Here is a 23,795-nt window from a genome sequence, read left to right on the forward strand (position 1 = left end):
TGCGATTGTCCTCTTTCTGTGTGTTTAGGGTTCCTTTAAGTACTTTTCTCCAGTGCTGTCTAATGGTCATAAATTTCTTTAGTTCGTAGTTCGAAGATCTTTATTTCTCCTGCAATTTTGAAGGATGGCCTTGAGGGATATAATAATCTGGGTTGGCAATTTTTTTTCAGGGTTTGAAATACATCATTTCAAGCATTCCTGGCTTCAGCAGTATGAGATATCTGTTGTTACTCCGTTTTGCTGTTTTAAGTGATTTGGCATTTCTAAGCACTTATAATATTATTTCTTTGTTCTGAGTTTTTGGCAGTTTAATTATTATATATGTTGTGGAGAGCCTATTTTTTGTTCATGCCTATTTGGTTTTCTGAATGCCTGCAGTGGTTGATATCTGTATCATTCTTCCAGATTTGGGGAAGTTTCTACTATAATTTCAATAAATAGGTTTCCTGTACCAATAACTTGTTTTTCTTCACCTTCCTTGCAATCAAGGTGCACCCCTTCCCCCATATTGGGAATTGAACTCTGGGTCTTAATACTGAGTTACATCCATAGCCCTTTTTTATCTTTTTGGGATGAGGTCTTAGTAAATTGCTAAGTTGTCCCAAATGGACTGTGACCAAAGAGTCTTGTATTTATTCTGTTAGAGTTATTCTTTGAGAAGTTATAAGTTCTTATATAATGTTTTTGCTACTTTTTTTTATTACTATTTGAATATTCTAGTGTATCCACCTTGTATTGAAGTCTTGATAGTCTTTCTTCTGATTCATCTTGCCTACTGCCCAGGACTTCCAGTTGAGTTTTTTATTTTACTACCTCAGAATTTCATTTCCAGGATTTCTGTTTGAGTATTTTTCAGAAGTTCTCTTTAGTGAAATTTTCTTTCATATCCGGTAAAATTCTATAATTCATTTACGTGCTTACTTGTATCTTCTTCTCATTGATTATTTCAGTTATTAGGTTTTTTAAAAAATTCTTTGTCTGAAATTGTATCCGTTTTTGTGATAGTTTTTGGAGGCCAAACTATAGTTGCCTTCTTTTTGTCATGATTCTTGTGTTTTTGTATTGATTTTTGCACATCAGTTGGGACGCACGTCACTACCACTGCTGTGTGGAGATCTTTTTAGTAAGTAGCTTTCTCTCTGCATTGTATTGTTGACTGTAGGGGTATCTCAGCATGAAAGCAGCCACTGAACTTACTGTAAGTACTGGGTCCAGTCCCTAGCTAGCACTGTTTTTTTTCCCTCAGCACTGCTTTGCAAGGAGTGAATAACTACTACTGACACCAACGCTGAAAGAACCAACAATATATTAACTATCAGCATATAATTTAAAAATTTTTTAAAAGTTCTGTACCATTTTCAGTACCCTAGAGAAACAAAGGGAGAGTAATAATGTAGAACAGATTAGGAAAAAGAAGAAGAAAAGAAAGACTTTCCTTTGCAAGCAGGCAGTTGTGAGTTCGATCCCCGGTACCGATAAAAAGGAAAAAGACAAAAAAAGAAAGAAAGACTTTCTTTCTTTTGGTGCCAGGAGTCAAACTAATGATCTCATGCTTGCCAGGCAGGTGCTGTGCTGTTGAGCTACATCCCTGGCTCAAAAAAAAAATAGACTTTAATGATAATATTTACATACCAGGAAAGAAAGTATAAGCAGGGGGCATGAGCTGAAGAAGAAAGAATGAGCAAGGGATTATAGACTGGAATTGCAAGGGGTTATAGGAAGCTTGAATACAGTTAATGAACTAACCAGAAATACAAAGTTAAAAACCCGTACGTAAGACACAAGCAAGCTTTGGTATTGTCGGGGGAGGGGATGACAAAACAAGGTAGGATCCTGTGGAAGCAAAAGCAAAAACTAACACACGTGTGCACATAAAGCAAAATCTGACATTCCTTTTCATGTGAGAGTATTCGATCTGGAATCAGTTATTTCCCCTAACTTCCCCTTGGACACTGCCTAATAAGGGAGTTGGGGATGTGTGAAAATCTTTTCTTGTTCACAGTTCTCTTTGTCCACTTTTGTTCAAATAGAAGAAGCAATTTAGGATAATCTAGAGACTGAGCTTTGCCCTTCTGTGATTGTAGATGAGTATTGGTGCAGATCTGCTTTAGTGACACTGGCCCATGTCTGTCAGCTCAGTCTACTCCATATCCAGTGAAGGCACTGGACAAACCCAAGCTGTCAACCAACTTCTCTCACAGCTCATTATCATATCATGGTCTTGATTTGGAGGCATAGCTCGTCAATGTCTATACTTTCTCATGTTTACTCTGAGTGCCTCTCAACAGAAAGAAGGGAATTGAGCATGTAGGGTCTGTGCTAAGGGGAAAAGCCATGTTGCCCCCTCTTCCGCTGGTTTCATGATGTTTCTAGATTCAGTCCCCCTCCCACTATAAAACCTTATGTGGTAGAGGTCTTTTGCTGACCCAGTATTCACTCCCTGTTTGTTTCCAGCCCTCTGAAACTTTTCCAGCCTGGAATTCAGTCTCTCTCATGCAAGGAACTGGGGCATTTCCACCATCCTGTGATTTTAATGTTTCTGTTTCTTATCACCATTCTCTTGAGCCCAAGCTATTAAGAGTTGATACTCATGGACTCCTTGGAGCAAAACAGCTGTTGGCATCCTGGAAATACAAAAAATGTGGGTTTTCTGTTCTCCCATATCACCCACTAAAGCAGAGGAAATGACTTAACATGGCTTCCTGCCCAGTTCTAAGTTCATCTTTTGCTTGTTCTACTGAAAGAAAGGCATGTTTTAAGATGACTTCTTAGCCTACCCCTGTCTAAATCTGTATAGAAATGCCAGATTTCCTGCCCTTGCTCATTGACTGGAATTAGGTCTCAGTTTTCTTAAGGCAATTTCTGTCCAGTAGTAACATTAAGAGTCATGAGAGTATAATTTGGTTTTCTTTTACCATGGAGGGGAGAGAATTTTCCCTTCTCCTCTTGAGCTGCCATTCATTCAAGGTTGGTGTTCATTATTTTTGTTACTTTACTTAGCTTTCTAAATAACAATATTCCTGGGTTTCACCTAGTGGATAGTCGCTCAAGTTATAGTTCAGCAATTTCCCGTGGTTCCTGTATCTCCTCACAAAGCCATGTACCTGTTAGTGTGGATGAAGATTTTAAAGTGAATACAGGTTACATCTAGTCTGCCAACTTTTGAGTCTATGATTCCTTTCCTGAATTAGGTCATTTTTGTTGATACCATTGGTTGCATGATAAAATTTATGAAGGTAGAACAATTTTTTTATGATTATGTACTGACTTGGATTTGTTTCTTTTGTGTAGAAGGAAATGTACAGTTTACAACTCAAATTCTACCAAAATTCCCTGAAGATGTTCAAGGTATGAAGGTCAATGGAACTAAAATGGATAATAATAATGAAGGACACAAGAATGGCAATGTGAGTAAAGATCTCTTAGCTGCGTCCAGCAAATACTCAGCAGTAGAAGAAATCACAAACAGTGGCAAGATTTCAGAAACCAGAACATTAGTTTCAGTAGAGCCTTTAACTTCTGTGGATCCTGAATTAATAGAAGCAACTCCTAAAGAAAAAGAATGTGGAGAATTACAAACTTGTACTTCTGGGTTGTCATTATTACCAGAGAACAGTGCCATTCCTGAAATGGACAACAGGAAAGAACAGTTGTGGAAATTAAACCTGGCCTGTGCAGCAGATGACAATCACCAACACATTCTTGGCCACTATAATGAAAAACACAGTTCTATATTTGACAGTTCCATAGCCACAGGAAATGTACATGCCATAAAACCCTTGAAAGAAAATTCTGAAGTTTTATGTCTCATACAAAGTTTATCTGGTCCAGAATGCAGAATAACATCCTTAGGAAAGTGTGGTTTTGAAAGTAACTTGCAGAAAAGATCTGATGAAATGACAGATAATTCTTGTTCTAATAAGGATGATCCAAGCAAGAACTTGGCTTCTAGAGAAGAAAATGAAGAACAGTCTTTGAATCTCAGGAGTGAAAGAAGAGAACTCTTTATAAATGCCAAACAACTAGAAAAGGGTTCCAGTGGTTATCGTTTTGGTGAAAAAGAAACTGTTGATTCCCCAAAAGGAAATGTTCATCATAAGTATTGCATTCAAGGCAATAACCATACAGAGAGCTCTAGTTCTTTAATGTCTAGTTCTTTAACTGAAGCTGTGGGAATAATACTTAACAAAGATGATTTGAAAATCACTTTAGACATTCAAAGTAAGTTTACAGACTGTGAGGGCCATAAGGAAACTGTTACTAATATGAGCCATCTAGGCAGACACTCTGAAGAAAGCAGTTTTTCCTCCTTGGTGCAGATTGAAAAGCCAGAACAGACAAATACTTTGGAGCCCAGTACATTAAATGAAAAGATTTACAATAAGGACTCTAACTCCTTAGTCAGCTTCCAGAAAAACCTGGAAAGTGATACTCAGTTAAAAGAAACATCATGTAATGATTTTCTGTCTGAAAGAAAATTCCTTGTTAGTTTAATGCCAGAAGATCAGATAAGTTTTGTGTCTAAAGAGGTATCAAAAGCTGAAAAAGATACTACTCAGTTACCACCATCTCCAGAACTGGATTATAGATCTGAATCAGAAGAAGCTGTAGAGACCTCACATGGTAATATTCCATGTTTAAATGAACAGAAAATTTCCCATGAGATGAGTGAACTTTCTTATACCAGTGAACTGATTGTAAGCAAAGTAGAATGTGAATGTGTTTTAAATCAAGTGTCCCTTAATTCTCAAGATCACGTGAAGTTGCCAACTGATTCCTTTCTGCATATAAACAGAACAACAAGCAAAAATGCCCAACAGAGCCATCATCCTCCATTGGAAAATGGAGCAGATGTCATTGCTGATAACCAAATCCTTTCTACTGAGACAAAAGTAAAAGACATCCCTGCACTAGGTGACATAAAAGACATCGCTCCACTAGGTAGTGCCTCTTCAAACAGTTCTACTTTCAACACCACACCAGGAAGCCTAGAAAGAAAAAGAGAAATGGCTGATTCAGGAACAGATCTACATTCCAGTTTCCTCTCAAGTGGAAAAGAAGCAGCTGGCTTTCCTCCAGAAGTCTCAGTCACAGAATGTCAAAGTGTTCAATCTCAGGATACCTCCAGCTGTCACTGTGTAAGAAAAAATGCACCAAAAGATAACTCATATTCTGCTTGTGTTGCTTTTGAGCCCAACAAAATCATCATGAAAGTCAGTGACTCTTCAGGAATAAAATGTGAAAATGCATTTCAGCATAGTGATCACCACTCCCAAGAAACGGAAGGGTTCATGAAAATTAGTTGTATATCACAAGAGAGTACACTTGATGGGAGAAAAACTGAAGGCAGCTTTACAGAAGATAAAATCAGAAATGAAATGACAGCTGATATCTCAGATAGTGGGGCTTCAAATACTCACCTCACTGGTCACACCAAAGCCAATGAGGAAGGGCTAAATAGAAAGGAACTATATATACCCAAAGAGACTGTGTTTTGTAAATGTAACATCTCTGATTCTTCTACACAAAAACTAAACCAATTTGCAAACATTCCAAGTTCTGAAACATTGTCTCCTACTTTTATGTTCTCCAGTTTTAAAAACATGAACCAAGCAATTGAAAATCTTGATCAGAAGGTAGAAATTGTCCTTGACTACCAGAGTAACCAAAGTAGACCAGATCAATATAAATGTTACGATAAACTAGCAAAGGAGACACAAGATAGTGACCAGAGACAGACAGTCACAAACCACAAAAGAGAGGTAAGCCGCAGTGAAAAGGACCAAGGAGTTCATTCAGGCAGTAATAACATAGGGTCTTGTGGTAGTCCAAAGAAAGTTGATTCCAAAGGAGCTGTTGGAGATATTTCTGGTTCTGAAGAGTTCATAGATAAAAAAATCATTGTCTGTGCAGACCATAGTATAAAGCCTACAGAAGGTGTGCTGGGCATAAAAGTATCTAATACATGCGATTGTGGTGTGTGGCAAGATAAACTGCCAGTACACAAAACCTTAAGGAGTACCTCAACTCAGAGCGATGAGCTAAATGCTGGATTTATAGGAAAAACCAACCAGGACTCAGATCTCTCAAATGCTGCTAATTCTACAATGCAATCTCTTGAAACAAAAAAATCAAGTGAAGAAAAAGTATACAAGTCTTTAAAAGCTTGTGAAATGGGAAACTGTCTCCACTCTTGTGCCCTTGAGATGGAGTCTGTTGCAGATCATGAACCAAATACAAGAATAATGAATAAAGTAAATGTGTCTTTAAATTATGTTCATCATGAACATGAAAGTAAAGCCACATCTCTGAGAGGAACACAAGGAATGACTGAAGTATCAAAACCTGAAGAGATAAATTCTGAGTTTGGCAAGGAACAAACCTTTGGAATATTCTCAGAAGACTCAGTGTCTTCTAGATGCCAAGGTGAGAACCCTGTTCCCTCAGGGATACTCAAATCCTTTGCAATAATGCCTTTGTGTCTGTTTTCTCAAGAAAATTCAGAAACTGCTATCAGTAGTGAAGAAACCTACCTGAAGACTCTCGCTAACCCAAAGGGTGGTGAAATGCTTTGTGAAAATGTAAAGGACTACACAGTCCTGCCTAAGATGAAGGTAGAAGTACCAAGAGATACGAATAATCCTAGTGAAGGATACATCAGTGTGAAGAACATTGGCAAAGCTTGTCACCCTCATGAGAATTCCACTGATAGACATTTGCCTTTGATAATGGAAACAGCAACTAAAGTGAGTGGAGAAGAAACTAAAGGACAGCAGAGTGGGTGCATAGGTCATTTAACTGCTGAAGAACAACCTAAGATGATTGCCAGAAAAGGAAGGAAGAGTTGTCATTTGAGCAAGACTTCTCAGACCCTCTTGAAATGCCAGAGGATGCATGATGATCCTAAAAAACGACAAAGCCAGAACATTTTGAACTGTGTATTGCTGAAGGAAGAGGAACATGTGTGTCAAAAAGGAGCACAGATGATATTGGAACAACAGATACTATCGAATGTGTTGTCAGATGAAGTGCAAACTAAGTTACAAACAAAGGCTGATATATATGAATCCACCATGATGAAAGAAATCACCCTAGCAAAACGAACCAAGGGCAACATTGCTGAACCATTTCAGAGAATGAAAGACCCAAAGGAGGAAAGCTTTTGTCATTCATTAAAGGAGGACATTGAGTTGTGCACATTTTGTTGCCTTCCTCAGAAAGCACAAGACCCCAACTCTGCTGGGTGCGATCCAGTACATGGTGCCTTTGTGAATACTTGCCGTCAGAAAGAAATGCCTCCCTTAAAGAAGCAGCCCCATCGAACATGTAAAAGAGTTTCCTGTCAGGGGCCAGTCAGCATGCAGAGAAAATTAAATAAAAGTAGAAGTTCTGCCTTTGGAAACAGTTCCTCTGATCCCATCCCCACAAAAGTACACAGACTTCTCAGCTCACGTGCTACATCTCTGCCCACGCCATTGGAACCCAAAACAGTACCTTCCAGGAGCTTGCTTAGCCACATACCAAAGCAGAGGACTACGTGCCATCTTTTGAGGAGGCTGAATTTTAGGAAGTCTACCAAAGAATCAGCCTTATTAAACAAGCTATCTATTCTTGCCTCCAAACTAGTTCCTGCCACAAAAACACAGAAACTCAGATATCAGCAGTGTTCCTCTGCACTTCTTCCAGTGGCCAAAAGCTACAAGCGCCTTAGATATAAAAGGCTCCTGGATGGATTTTCATATAATGCAATGCAGCTGGATCCATATTTGGCAGCTAGTGGATGGAATAAGAGGCCTCACAGTAATCCCGTGGCACTTTATTCTCTTGAAGCCATCAAAATGAGCTTCATAGATTTGAACAACAAGATGCCATCACTGCTTTTTGGTTCTGAAATCTTCCCAGTTTCCTTTCATGTGAAATTAGCCTCTGATTGCATGACTGAGTTCTCAAAGACTTTTCCTGAGCACTGTGCTCCAGCAAGGCTTGCCTTAGAAGAGGCCTCCCAGTGCCCATCTCAACCACCCAAGTGGACTTTTTCTTTCTTTTTGTCCCATGGTTGCCCTGGGATGGCCACATTCAGGGAAGACACTGGCCTCCATAGTCAGACACACACTCAGGCTCCTCAACAGACTCCAGTTCCTCTCCCAGACTGTGGAGACACATCCATAGTCCCGACCAGAGCAAACTGCTCTGTCCTTGGCCTTCATACTCTTCTAGCACTTTGTTCCCCCGGATGTTACCGAATCTGGACAAAGAAACGGAGCTTCTCCAGTCACATGCCAACCATGCAGAGGTTGTTCATGGCCCAGTTTACACAGGGCTTAAAAGGGTTAAGGTCTCCAGCTTCCATAGCAAACAAGATCTTCGGTTCTCTGCCCTACTCAGTGGGCAGAGTGCTGTCTCTTTGGAGCCAGCATGGGCCTTCCTCCTGCTTCGAAATCTCTGCTCTTCATTCCATTCACAACAAGCAACAGCCAAGTCTGGGCACCACAAGCAGGTAAAATCTGTCCACTGTTCTTTAAATGTTTCCTTCCTACCACTGGGGAGAGAGAGAGCACTATTGGAAACATGAGGCTCTTTAGAGTCATCTTTATATCTGTACTTATTTATATTGCCAGTAATCTGAGAAAATGTAGTAATAATTCTTGAATGTACATGCCCATGTTTTTCTGCTAAATCTACTGCTCTGTAATTTTTTTCTGTCCCATTTTATTCTTCAGATCATCTTTTTTGTTTTTTCCTTGCAGGACTGGGAATTAAACCCAGAGCCTCACAAATGTTATACAAGTCACACTGCCCATTTTTATTTTATTTTGAGATAGGGTTTCACTAAATTGACCACACTGACATCAAACTTGTGGTACATCTCTCTGAATCTTTGGAGTAGCTGGGATTACAAAGTATGCCCCACCATACCCAAAAAACGATTGAATCTTTTGAATCTCCTCTTTATCCTTTTGCCCTGGCTTTGATAATAAATACCCTATAAGCAAAATAGTATTAGTGGCTTATAACTGTATTTGTCTCACAGAACATTCTACAGTAGCACCTAAATCAATGTTTGGTATGTAAAGGATACGAAACAAATACTTTCTTAGTGAATGGATAAATTAATATCACCAGTTCTAGATTATGAATATCTACCATTTTTTCTGCAATAGAGAGGCTTCAAAATTTGACATATGCATTGCTAAGTTTCTTTCTTACTCCAGAAAGAATGGCCATCATCACAAATTCAACAACAAATGCCAGCAAAGTTGTAGCGAAAAAGGTGGAAATGTAAAGCAGGACAACTACTGTGGAAATTAGTGTGAAGATTCCTCAAATATTAAAAATACTCCATTTGATCCCGCTATGTGTACTCTTCTACGTGTTTTCCCAGAATTTAAAGACATCGTATTACAGTGATACACACAAATCCTTGTTTATAGCAGCACAACTCACAATAACCAAGTCTTAGAAATGAACTATATATCCATCCACAGATGACTAGATAAAGAAAATGTGCTGTATATATATATATACACACACACACAATACTGTCTGTACTTCTCAGCCATAAAGACAGATACATTTGAGTCATTTGTAGAAAAATGGACACATTGTAACCATAAAGCTAAGTGAAATAAATGAGGGCTGGGGATTTAACTCAGCGGCATAAGCGCCTGCCTTGCAAGCAGGGAGTCATGAGTTCAATCCCTGGTATCGATTTAAAAAAAAAAAGTGGGGCTGGGGATTTAGCTCAGCGGCATAAGCACCTGCCTTGCAAGCAGGCAGTCGTGAGTTCAATCCCCAGTATCGATAAAAAGGAAAAAGACAAAAAAAAAAAAAAAAAAAAGTGAAATAAATGAGACACAAAAAGTTAAGTATCACATGATCTCTTATATGAGAAACCCAAAGTATGAATTACTTATTTTATTTATTTAGGTTTTTGTGATGGTTTCACCATGTAGCCCAGGCTGGCCTTGAACTCACAGCAATCTTCCTGCCTCAGACTCTTGAGTTCTGGGATTACAGGGGAGCCCTACATGCCTGAGCCAAAGTATGAATAATTTGAAGAGCAAAATAAAAAACAGGAACGGTAGAACTTTGCAAATGAAAAGGCATTTCTGGATAGAGAGGAGGGGAACTAAAAAAGACTAAGAGATGACATATATGTATCAGCTTTCCATAATGAGCAGACTTGTTATACATCACAAACTTACACTAGTAAAAAAAAAATTGGTTTTTTCATACTTCAGTTTTAGTGCTTATGGAACTTAAAGCAAAATGGGCAGAAGTTCTTGTTGCTTGACCACTGAGAATAATTGGGAAAAATTGCATCAGTATCACTGTACTTTCTCATTGAAAATAGAATAGGAAGAATTACTGAGTTAAAACTACCCATCTAACCAGGGTGTGGTAGTATATGCCTATAATCCCACCACTCACGAGACTGAGGCAGGAGGATCATTGTGAGTTCAAGGTCAAACTACTCATTGTTAGAATCTATACGGGGAAGGAAGCTGGGTTTAGTTTGTCATAGAGTATATGCTTTGCATGTGCAGGGCCCTAGCTTCAGTCTTCAACACCAAAAATCCTTCTAGTTGTGATGCTTTAGATGAACAGAAACTTTGTAGTTCTTTAATTTGCCCTTATTACTGTAGCTAGGGCCAAGGATATAGCTCAGCACCACAGCACCTTCCTGGCAGGTGCAGAATCATCAGTTTGATCCCTAGTACCAAAAAAATTAAGAAAATACATCCTGTTGCTGTAGCTGAAAAAATTAAGCTGCATCAACACAGTAACAACAAAACTAATATTCCTGAATTGCCTAAAGAAGGCCTTGGTTTTCGTTTTGGGGTTTTTTTTTTTGTTGTTTGTTGCTTATTTGTTTGTTTTTGGTTTGTTACACATCTGGGCAGTTCCTTGTCCAGAATTTTTATGTGTCATTAGAAACTGGTTGACACAATGCCTACTTGGCAAGCACAAGATCATGAATTGGATCCCTAGTACTACCAGAAAAAAAAAAAAAAAAGCTGCTGGTACCCAGATAGTGGTGGTATACACCTCTAATCTCAGCACTCTCAGAGGTTAAGGCAAGAGGATCATAAGTATAAGCCCAGCTAGGCAATTTAGAAACTTAGCAAGATCCTCACTTTAAAAAATAAAAGGCTGGATATGCAGCAAAAGCTTGGGGTTCAGTACCCAGTATGGAGCAGGGAATCCCCATTATGTGTTATATAGTTGCCTGAGTGTTTTAGCAGAGAGCTAAATAAATAAAGGGTTTGGAAAAAACACTGTAGAACTCTAAACATTGCTGATTGAAATGAAAAGGTGAATTACTATCATAAACACATGTCCTATAGAAAATAGAAAAACAGGGCCCGGGATTATAGTTCAGTGGCTTAAATGCGTGCCTAGCAAGCATGAGATTGAGAATTTGAACCTTGGTACAAAAAAAAAGAAAAAAAATTATAATCGCTTATACTGCTGCCATAAAAGTACATTAGAATGAATCAGATTGTTTTCAGTGATGGCATTGTGATCTTACTATCTGGTTTGTTGGTCTGTCTCTAAATCTCATAATTACTTTCTACTATGTGTCTGTGGCAGACAGCTTTAAACTATTGTTATTTTCCTTAAATAGATTTATTCCTGAGGCTGTTACTCAGCAAATTACCATTTTACCCTGTGAAAATACTACCTTTATCCCTTATTCTTCTTTCAGGTTCTTGCTTATCTGATTTTTATATGTCTGAGGTTTCTTCCTACCCTGTTTTCTGTATCCAGCTTTTCATTTCCTATATCTAGCTTTTCGGTTTTTTTAAGTTCAAGTAGAAGACTGAGGAATGATGTTTGTCACTAAGAGTGGCTCTAGGAATGCCTGGGTTCAGACAGAATTTACAAAGGTTGAGTTTTGTTTTTTAGTTTTTTGTTTTTAAATTTTTGATACTGGGTTTTGCTATGTAGTCCAGGCTGACTTTGAATTCACTGTGTAGCCCAGGCTGTACTCACAATTGCAACAATCCTCCTGCCTCAGCCTCCGGATGCTGGGGTTACAGGTGTGTACAACCGTGCCCAGTGGAAATTATATTTCTGTAGAATTTTCTCATTTAAGTCTTATTCTCTAGCATTCTGTAATTCAGGTTGAATATCTTTGTTTGTATGTGCTTTTTATCAGTGCTGAGACTGACACTCATGACAACTATTGAAGCTGTTGGAGTTTTCCACTGAGCTAAGTGCTAGGACCAAGGGCTCCTGATTTGGTCAGCTTTTTATCTAGTATTCCATTATGCTTCTCTTCTTTTATCTTCAAGGAAACTTGAGTTGGTACTTGGTATTATTCTAGGACTCCAAATTATCTCTTTTTCTTAGCCGTTAATCAGATTCTCTGTAACTGGGTGTGGTGTCACATGCCTATACTCCTAACACTCAGAAGGCCAAGACAGGAGGATCACTGCAAGTTTGAGGCCACCCCAGACTACAAAATGAGTTCAAGTCCAGGCTGAACTACATTGTGAAACTCAAAAAAGACAAAAAACCTGAATTCTCTGAAATTCTATGCCATATTCTAAAATCATTAGAATATAATGTTTTATTTTGAGAGGAACAAAAATCTCTACATCGTTGTATCTATAGGTGATTGGTACTATTGTTTCAGCTATGAATGTGGAATTTAACTGTAATCAACTTTTTTTTTAAGGAATTGACTCTTAACAGCTTTTCCTACATAATGTTTTATGTAAAGAAAATAATGTTTCTCTACAATACTTTGAAAGATTAAGTGGCAGTTTGTATTTCAAATTAATATAGTGTTCGATAATGCAAGGTTTAGCCAGATATGGTGGCACATGCCTATAATCCTAGTGCTTGGGAGGCTGAGGCAGGAAGATTGCTGCGGGTTTGAAGCCAGCCTGGGCTACACGTGAATTCAAGGCTGGCCTGAATTACATAGTGAGACCCGCACACACAAGACACAAAAATAGCCAGGCATAGATAGCTCAGTGGCACAGCACCTGCCTGGCAAGAACAAGGTTATGAGTTTGATTCCCAGTACCGAAAACACCCCTAATAATATAATAATAATAAAAGAGTTTTTTGTTTGTTTTTTGGTCTTTTTCCTTTTTATCGATACCCGGGATCGAACTCACGACTGCCTGCTTGCAAGGCAGGTGCTTATGCCGCTAAGCTAAATCCCCAGCCCCAATAAAAGAGTTTTTAATTTTAAAAAGCCTTCAATATTCATGTTCAATAACTTTGTTAAATGGTATAAGGCCCAAAGTCATTTTCTTTCTCCTTTTTTCTCTTCCTGTCCTCTCCTTAGTTCTCTCGCCTATCTTCTTTCATTTAAATTAGAAAGTAACCAGTTAGGCATGATAGCACAGACTTGTAATCCCCAGCACTCTAGAGGCTGGGACAGGTTTGCTGAACTACATAGCAAGACCCTGTCTCCAAAAAAAAAAAGGAAGTAATCTTCCTGTCAGCATACTTCCGGTCTAGTGATAGACACATAAGCGTATTTCCCATGGGTGGGAGGTTTTCATCCTTGCTAGGATCTGTATCATGTACTGATATGCACAATAGTGTCAGAACTTTTCCTGTCATCCACTATGATAATTGCTGCTTTTGTACTTTTGCTTAACTTCAGCCACACCATATTACCGTATGTGCCTCTTCCGGCCTTGGAAGCTACATCCAGAACTGGTGGCAGTCAGATGAGGTAAGCCTTTGGCGCAGGAGAGCTCCGAAAGAGTGGGTGGTGAGAGAACAAGAGCGTGCTTAGGTATTCACAGATGGTGTGGGTCAGGCTTGGCACCCTCTGGCCTTCTTTCTGTCCCTGTAAACCTGATCTGTGTCTTTCTCATCTCTGAGATAGCTCCGCTGTATTACAAATAGGGACTACAGGTGTATAATCAATACCATTTATTTAAAAAACTGAAAATTACTAGTCTTGCACACCAGAAGGCCACTCTGAAACTATTTTATTTCTTGTTACTTACCCAGCTTCAGTCCCTGAGTTGGATCAATCTCTTCTGAGCATTATTCATGTTGAGTTCTCCAACTGTGTTTCCCTCAAACTTGTTTTTTTTTTTTTCGCATTTCTCCTATAAAATTTCTTTATACCAATGAAATTAAATGATCATATTCTTGTAATTTTTTTACATATATAGACCCTGGCTATGTCCAGAAATGACTTACAGCCTCCCACCCCCCGCAAAAGAAATGACTAGAAAACAGGTGTACTCAAGATACCTTTCCTAGAAAGAAATACATCTTTACCTCTAGTGTATGGTAAGAAGGTGAATGTGCCAGAGATAGAAAGCAACTCCTTCTCATGTTGTCTTCCCTTTTCTCTATGACCCTAGACTGGAGCCTCCATTCCCTACCTTGGTACCAAAGTCTTGTTTGGTAACAGACCCAGCTGTCAGCAAGCTTCTGTGTTCAGCCTCTGAGTTCCAAGTTCCTGGGTTTGATGAACTGGATGGTGTGACAGCAGTATGCCCCCGACCGCAGAGCAGCCCTCCAGAACAGAAAGAGGTAAATGTACCACTGGAGTTGGTTGATCATAGACTGACATTGCATGATAGGTAGACTACCGTGAATCTCTACTGACTGCCTCTAGCACCAGCTCTGTACGAAACACACTAAGCTAGGAGTTTCTGTGCATAGCCAGTAAAGGATGCTTTGCATTTCTTGTTTTTTAGTTTGTTTTTAAGTATGGTATCTCACTATGCTATACAGCCTTGCCTTGAACTCCTCGAATCAAGATCTTCCTATTTTGGCACCTCCCAAGTACCTGGAAATACAATTGGACACCACCATACCCACCTAGAGGGTTGGGTTGGATTTGGTTTAGTTTAGTTTGATTTGGTTTGGTTTGGTACCAGGAATCGAACTCACAATCTCATGCTTGCCAGACAGGACTTGGGCCACTGAGCTAACTCCCTGGCCCAAAGAAAAAAGATTTTTTTTTTTTTTTTTTTTTGCTACTACGGATTGAACTCAACCTTGCACCTGCCAGACAGGTACTTACACCACTGAATTAAATCCCCAGCTGTCACTTTGAGTTTTTTAATATGCATTATTTTCCTTACCTTTTCTTTCTTGGTGACATTTAATTATGTTTGTAGACACTTGGGCCAAAGAGCAGCTTTGTGCATTCAAAGATGAGTGAATGGTGGTGTTTTTCAGTTTTGCGATATCTGCTGTCTTTACAAGTTACAGAATTTCATATTAATGATCTCAATATCTGAATGTATAATTCTCTTTTAGTAATGTGGAGCTGAAATATGTTACTGAAAATGGCTAAGAGGGAGAGTTCTGTCATAGCTGTTTATTAGATAGTGAAACTGATGTGCTGCTCACTGTGCCAAAATCACTGCTGAAACAACAGAATAAATGCATCCCTGTTGTGCAGTGCTAGGAGTCAAAGTCTTATTAGAACTCTATAAACTGAGAAAACAACGTCTGGCGTGTTAAAAGGAACTTTATTTAACATGTCTCAGACCTTGACCATCTTTCTTTTTAACCCTTAAAAACAGGCTGAGCCAGAGAAGAGGCCAAAGAAAGTCTCACAGATTCGCATCCGGAAAACCATTCCTAAACCAGATCCTAATCTTACTCCAATGGGCCTTCCTCGCCCCAAAAGGTGAGCACCTTCTCTAATATAAACTGGGTTTGCTTTTTTGGAAAATTGTTAGGAAAAATATAATTACCTTTTTAAGTGAATATACTCTAAGCCATTTACTATAATTTGATAAATTTATCCTAATAAATTGTCAGCTGGCTATTTATGTACAAAGATATTATAGTACATTCTTATTTTTATTGAATTTACTGTCACATAAATGCTTTTATTTCCTCAAATGTACCTTTGTATTCAATAGTGTTTGAAGATGAGTACTGTTGTCCTCCCTGGTTGTCTTTTTTTTTTCCAGAGGGCAGCAATGGTACATGCATTGCGCGTTGTCATCCCCAAATCACTCAACCAGAGCACAAGACATCTGCGTTCAATTGTCCAAACAACACCAGTACAAATGTTTCTCTTCAGCGAACTCAGAGAAATCAGTAGTACAACTATCTTAACTATTTTTTATATACATATATATACACATCAAGATACATTTTTTCTCTCAGCTCCTTCCAGGGTTTAGATGAGATTATTGAGACTCAGTATTTAGACTTGCATTAGGTCCTAAATGTCAGTCATAAGACATGTGTCCATCATAGGTTTACCTAACCCAAGACACCAAGTGCCAAACACTAACTAGTAAAGGACCTAAATTTCATGAGTTTCATTGTTTTAATTTTTTTTTTTTTATATTGGGAATCAAACTCACTACCTAAGGCTTGCCAGGCAGGTGCTGTATTGCTGAGCTATATCCTCAATCCTCATATTTTTAAAGGCCTACAAATTTAAATTTACATTAGCTTTCTTTTGGTAGATTTCTCTCTATTTCTTGGTAGCAAAAGGAAGCCCAACAGTACTTTCCTGTGTAACATAAGAAGTTATTTAACCTTCCTAAACTTTAGGAATTTACCTATAAAACAAGAATTAAATATTTTTAATTCTTTTTTTATCGTTGTTAATTCTTTTTTTTCTTTTTTTTTATTTTAAAGAGAGAAAAGTAAAATTTCGGAACATGATAATTAGAATGTAACAATGGTTAATACATTACATATTATTATCTTTAAATTAGTTACTAGAGTACAAGATAGCTGCATTTAATTGTCCAAACAATATTAGCTCAAACCTTTCTTTTCAATGAACTACGAGAACTTAATCTTATTAACTATTAGAATAAAAATTCTTAAAACTCAGGATTGACATCTAATTGAGAAAAGAAAATACTGTATTCTAGTGATTCACTCAAAAGTTAATGCAGTATGAATTATAATCATGATTCTTTTTTTCATACTTTATATATTATTTGATGAATTTTTGTGTTTTTTGCAACTGAGGCTAAAACACATGACCTTGGGGCTAGGGATTTAGCTCAACGGCATAAGCGCCTGCCTTGCAAGCAGGCAGCCAGGAGTTCGATCCCCGGTACCGATAAAAAGGAAAAAGACAAAAAAAAAAAAAACACATGGCCTTATACAGCGCTACTATTGAGCTATTCCCAAACCCTTATAATTCTTTCATTGATCATCCTATTGTATGTCTTTTTAAGAGAATTTTAAAAATATTTCAGATATCCTTCTTTATTTACTAGAATGAAAGCGAATTCGAGATCAGTTATATTGTCTTGCTTTTGTATATCTCAAAAATTTGGTTTACATAAATAACTAATTGGGAGCAGGAAGAGGTTTTTCTTTTTGTTTTATTGATTATACTGCAGATTAAATCCAGGAGCTTATTCGGCAAGCCTTCTACCAGTGAGCTACATCCCTATCCTTTTTTTTTTTTTTGAGACAGAGTCTCACTGCATAGTTTAGGCTGGCCTTGAACTCATAGAGATCCTCTTGACTCAGTCCCCACAATGCTAGGATTACAGGTGTGCACCACCATGCCGGGCGAGAACCTGTCTTTATCCTATATTGTTCCTCCAGTATCTCTTATGAACAAACTGAGCATAATACTCACTGATTAAAAAAAATACTTAAATGATCCAAGATTGACTCCATTATCACAGAGAAGATCATGAAACCCACATTTTGATCTCTGAAGCAACAATTTGATAATTAGTACATTGAACAGTAAAAATATAACATATTATTCACTTGCTCAGGAGCTGTTTTAAGAAGAAATTTGAGTAAATGGAAATATAATACAGAACATATGAAAAAATCAAGCAGTAATAGCTGGGAAGCCAGGTGTGATGGCACATGCCTATAATCTCTGCACTTGAGGCAAAAGCATTGCCATGAGTTTGAGGCCAACCTGGAGTATATAATGAGACCCTGCCTCAAAAACAAAGCAAAATAAAAATAAATAAAAGGGATAGCTGGGAAAATTCAAAAAAGGAGTGCTTATTTCATTTTTTTTGTGCTTGAAATTACACTCAAGCATGGCATGCTAAGCACATCTTATACCAATCAGCTACATTCCCAGCCCCCAAGTCTGGAATTTTTAAACTTTTACAACCATGGTTTTCACCTCAGTTACCATTTCAGCATAGGGATATGTTGGGTAGAAGTGATGTGGTGAATGTACCTTGCTTACTTTCCTTTTAGAAACAGACAGTGGGGTAGCTGGATACAAAGTCAGCACTCAAAAGTTTATAGCACTCTGGAAACCCACCTAGGAAACTCACTGGGAAAAAAATTAGGGAAACACCACCTTTCACAGTAGCATCCAGAACAATGAAATATCTAGAAGTCAATGTAACAAAGTAAGTAAAAGACCTTTACATTGAAAACTACATTGAAAAAAGGAACTCAAAGAGGATATCAGAAAATGGAGGCCGGGGGTTTAGCTCAGCGGCATAAAGCACCTGCCTTGCAAGCATGAGGTCGTGAGTTTGATCCCTGGTACCAAAAAAAAAAAGGAAAGATGATCCTTGTTCTTGGGGAGGAAGAAACAATATCTTGAAAATGGCCACACTTCCAGAATTGTTATATAGATTTAATGCAATCTTGAGCAAAATACCAGTAGCATACCTCATCGAATTAGAGAAAACAATCCCAAAATACATTTGGAACTAGAAGAGATCTAGAATAGCAAAAGCAGTTCTGAGCAAAAAGGCAAGGAAGGTGGGTATCACAATCCCTGACTTGAAATTATACTACAAAGCTACCATGATAAAAACAACATGATACTGGCAAAAGAAAAACAGACCCGGGCTGGCTTTAGCCCAGCGGTTCCTTCGAGTCTGGCTTCCCAATCGCCCAGGTCGATTGGTCGGGTGGATTGAGACCCGCGGGCGCTCTCCAGTCCTTTTTTAAAAAAAAAAAAAAGAAAAGCAGACCCAAGGATCAGTGAATAAATTTAAAAATGCAGAAACAACTCCAGACAATACCTAATCACCTTATCTTTGACAAAGGTGCCAAGTACCTTCACTGGAAAAAAAGCCTCTTTAATAAATGATGCTGGAAAAACTGGCTTTCTGCATGCCAAAGATTAAATCTACATCCATATCTCTCACTATGCACTAAACTCAAATCAAAATAGAGGGGACTGGGATTTAGCTCAGTGGCATAAATGCCTTCCTGGCAAGCATGAGGTACTCCATTCAATCCCCAGTACCAAACAATAAAAATCAAAATAGACCAAAGACAATTTTTTTTCTTCCAAATCCATTTTATTTCAAGGAGAAAAAAATAAAAAATACTTTCAGAACACATCAATTGGGGGGCAGCAATGGTACATACATTGCATATTGTCCCCAAATCATTCACCCAGAGCACAGGACATCTGCATTTAATTGAAAGACCTAATTTTTTTTTTTTTTTTTTTTTTGGTACCTGGGATCAAACAACTGCATGCTTGCAAGACAGGCGCTTACACTGCTGAGCTAAATCTCTAGCCTGAAAGACCTAAAAAAAAATTTTTTTTTTGGTACCAATCAAACTCATGACCTTGTGCTTACCAGGCAAACACTTGACCCACTGAGTTAAATTCCTGGCCCAAAAGAGCTAAATATTAAAACAAACACTAAAAAAAATAAATAAATAAACACTAAATCTGCTGGAAGATAAGACTATATAAAACTCTTGAAGACATTGGTATAGGTAAAGACTTTATGAACAAAACTTCAGCCACACAAGAAATATTACAGGAATCAACAACTGAAATCTTAACATATTGAAAAACTTTTACACAGCAAAACAAACCTCGCACAGAATGACAAGACAACCCACACTCTGGGAAAAAAATCTTTGCCAGCTGTTTCTCAAAGGACTAATATTTAAAGTATATAAATAACTCAGTAAAATCAGACTCCCCCCAATTTAAAGACCCAGCCCAAAAATAAACATCTGCAATGAATAGACACTTCTCAGATGAAGAAGTAGAAATAGCAAATAAATACATGAAAAAATGTTCAACCTCACTGGTCATTCGACAGATGAAAATTAAAACAAAGCTGAGGTTCCATCTCATGCCAGAAAAAAATGGCTATTATCAAGAAATCAACCTTCAGGCATGATATATATACCTATAATCCCAATACTCAAGGGGCTGAGGCAAGATTGTCGTGAGTTTGAGGCCAGCCTGGGTTGCATAGCAAGAACCTGTATTACAAAAATCAAAAAGAGAAAAAATAGCCATTAACAAATGCTGGCAGGGTTATGGGAGGAAAGAAACCCTTCTGCACTGTTATTAGTATAGACTGGTACAAATGGAAGCTTATGGAGATTTCTCAAAAAACTAAAGCTGGAGGTTCCATTCAATCCAGCTATTCCCCTTCTTGGTACCTTCCTGAAAGAATTAAAAGCATCATACCACCAGTTCACACCCATGCAAGAGACTCTATTGTACTTACAGAGCACCTGGTTGGATTAGTTCTCACATGAGCTTTCCCTGGTGTATTGAGAGGACCCTTAGTGAAAAGGAACAGTCTATTCCTGAAGCAGAAGAGGAGGTCACGCATAAGAAGCTAGGGAAACAAAAACTCATGTCTTTATGTATTTTTAAATTTTATTTTGAAGAGAATAAAAGCAAACAAAACAGAACAGAGTCAAAACAAAAGGATGAACATGACACAAGACTTAAAAACAAAATACAAGGAGCTCAGCAATGGCTACCATAATGCCTCTTGTTATCTTCAAAAGAATTGCCCATATCATCAGGCATAATAGAATCAAACAAAATAGTACAGAATAATACCAGTAAAAACAAATAATGGATACAGCATAGGAACGAAAGTAATACAGGGCTTCAAATCAAGCTAATAGGAAATAAAAAATGGTTACCATAATATATTTTGATATCTTTGAGATAGTTGTCCATGCCATCGAATATAATACAATTATACAAACTGATACAGAATAAAACCAAACTAAACAGAATAATGAAGACAATATGGGTTTTCAAATCATGCCTGCTGCCTTCCCTTTTTAGACAATTGTGGATGGATCTTTTTTTGTTTGTTTGGTAGTGGGGATCGAACTCACAACCTTGCGCTTAAGTGCCACTGAGCTAAACCCCTGGCCCAAAAAACTCATGTCTTAAGAATTAATTTAGCACTGGGGATTTAGCTCAGTGGCATAAGCACCTGCCTGGGGAGCTCTAGGTCGTGAGTTTGATCCCCAGTACCAAAAAAAGGAAAAAATTAATTTAGCAAAAATTGCTCCTAAAAGGTTTTTTAAAAAACTGAAAGTAAATCTATATGTTTCTCCCTCCTCAACTCTGAACAGGATAGCAACCACTACCAACTCAGGACCACTGTAAACTAAATCCTCATTTTAAGTCTGTCCACACACCAGGGATCCAGGCCACAAATCCACAAAGAAGCCCAGCTTGTGCTTACTAATTCTTAGAGAGAATTTTTTTCCTTCACCCAGTGTCAGAGTTTATGGAAGAAAATTTCCTGTGCTCTGAAGGTGTTAAGATACAACTTACTGGGGACTTAGGATATAGCTCAGTGGCATAAGCACCTGCTTGGCAAGCACAAAGTCCTGAGTTCGATCCTTGGCACCTAAAAAAATTTTAAAAAGATACAATTTATTGGACTGGGGATGTAGTTCAGTGGCACAGAACCTGTCTAGCAAATGCAAGGCCCTGGGTTTGATTCTTGGTAAACCCCACCCCCTCAAAAAAATATTACCTTAAAGTTATTATATTGGTTGCTTTTCTGGATATCTTTGTGTGTGTGTGTGTGTGTGTGTGTGTGTGTGTGTGTGTGTGTGTGTGTGTGTGTGTGTGTGTTTCATTTTTATCGGTACCAGGGATCGAATTCACGACTGCCTGCTTGCAAGGCTTATGCCGCTGAGCTAAATCCCCAGCCCCCCTTTTCTGGATATCTTCAAGAGAATCGAAAACGTATCTCTACAAAAACTTGTACACAAATAGTTGTAGGAGCACTATTCATAATAGTTAAAAAGTAGAATGTGAATGGATAAAGAAAAGGTGGCATATGCTCAGAATGGAATGTTACTAAACCGAGTGTGATGTGCACTCCTATAATCCCAGCACTGAGGAGGCTGAGGCAGGAAGATCATAGCAAGTTTACAGCCAAGCTGGTCTGCACAGTGAGTTTAGGGCCAGCCTGAGCTCCATAACGAGATTCTGTCAAAAAAAAAAAAGAAAGAAAGAAAAAGAAAAGAAAAAGGAATGGTGTTTTGTATGAAAAGGAATGAAATACTGAAACTGAATACAACATGGGTTAACCCTGGAAACAGTATGCTGAATGAAAGAAACCGGACCATTATAGTAGCACAATTCACAATACTACTAGCTTAAGCTCAGGAGACAGCTAGATCTCCCCCAATGGACAAATGAATGAAGAAAATTGGCCTATATACACATTGTCATAAAGAATACATTATGTCATTTATAGGAAAATGATTGTATCTTGAGACCATAATAATATTAAGTGAAATAAGCCAGAAAGTTAAATTATCACATGATTTCTTTTATATGAGAGATACAATTACCAGTACATTAAAGAGGAAAATAAAGGCAGACTGTCTGGAATGGTAGAAAGGGAAAGGTAGGCAAGACCAAAAAGATGACTGTAAATGATTGAGATAGATTTATCTGCCTGCATGTAGAGTATCAAATTTTTTTTTTTTTTTGTCTTTTTCATTTTTATCAGTACCGGGGATCGAACTCACGACCGCCTGCTTGCAAGGCAGGTGCTTATGCCGCTGAGCTAAATCCCCAGCCCCGAGTATCAATTTTTTTAAAGCAAGAATCAAAAGGGCACACCATGTGTGATTACATATATATAAAATGCCTGGAATAGGCATAAATCTTAGAGGCAGAAGATAGGTAAGTAGTTACCAGGTGGTGAGTGAGTCAGAACTGCTACTGCTGTGTACACTCTCTTTAATATGGGTCTCATTGTGTATTCCTGAATGGAATGCAGAACTCGTATGTGGCCCAGGTTACCCCAAACTTACGGCAACTCTTCTTCTGCCTCATCCTCCTGAGTGCTGGGATTACAGGTGTGCACTACCATGCCTGACCAAATTTTCTTTTTTAGGCTATGAAAGTATTCTAGTTTAGATAGTGGTGATCAGTAAATAACCTTATAATTATTCTAAGAAACCACCAAATTGTACCACTGAGTACATGAATTTTATGGTATATGAACTGTGGCTCATTGATGAATAATACAGGCAGGAGATTTACAAGATAAGCATAGACTGTCTTGTCATACAATAAAGTAACACAAAAAAGGAAAAAAGATGGAATACTAACAACTTAGATCATAAATTAAGACAGTTTTTTTGTTTTTTGTTGTTTTGTTTTGTTTTGTTTTTGAGACAGGGTTTCACTATGGAGTTCAGGCTGGCCTTGAAGTCACTTGGTACCCCATGCCGGCCTCGAACTCACAGCGTTCCTCCTGCCTCAGCCTCGTGAGTGCTGAGATGACAGGTGGGTGCCACCACGTCTAGCCTTGACAATATTGATCTGAGTTAAAAGATCTAGGGACTTTGTAATGTTCAAGGGAAGAGTAAAACTGTTGATTCACTTCATAAGTTTAGTGTACTCATTAAAATTTTTGCCAGCTACTGAAAGAAAGAGTATGTAATTTTCAAGCCAGGAGAGGAAAATAAAAATGAATATAGGGCCAGGGATTTAGCTCGGTGGCAGCACCTTCCTGGCAAGTGCAAGGTTGTGAGTTGGATTCCTGGTACCCCTCAAAAAAAACTACATTGCTCATAATAGAGTGTCCACCTAGCGTGTGTAAATCCTGGGTTCC

The 23,795-nt window shown here is 38.2% G+C and overlaps 1 protein-coding gene across 3 annotated transcripts in view; it reads left to right on the plus strand.

The window, feature by feature from the left end:
• The window catches only part of Prr14l (proline rich 14 like), a 68,792-nt gene that overhangs the window by 38,761 nt on the left and 6,236 nt on the right, over nucleotides 1–23,795 (plus strand). For 2 of the 3 annotated variants that reach the window (XM_013141841.3, XM_003478292.5), the window contains exons 5-8: nucleotides 3,292–8,497; nucleotides 13,631–13,702; nucleotides 14,349–14,520; nucleotides 15,525–15,631. In XM_013141841.3, the coding sequence (XP_012997295.1) occupies nucleotides 3,292–8,497; nucleotides 13,631–13,702; nucleotides 14,349–14,520; nucleotides 15,525–15,631 (5,557 nt within the window). Of the gene's footprint in view, nucleotides 1–3,291; nucleotides 8,498–13,630; nucleotides 13,703–14,348; nucleotides 14,521–15,524; nucleotides 15,632–23,359; nucleotides 23,468–23,795 lie in introns of all 3 variants that reach the window. The other variant, XR_010039715.1, reaches the window with a different exon arrangement.

Source organism: Cavia porcellus, unplaced genomic scaffold (genome assembly GCF_034190915.1).
Source record: "Cavia porcellus strain 051 isolate PalLab524CR breed Dunkin Hartley unplaced genomic scaffold, mCavPor4.1 scaffold_16, whole genome shotgun sequence".
Lineage (NCBI taxonomy): Eukaryota > Metazoa > Chordata > Mammalia > Rodentia > Caviidae > Cavia > Cavia porcellus.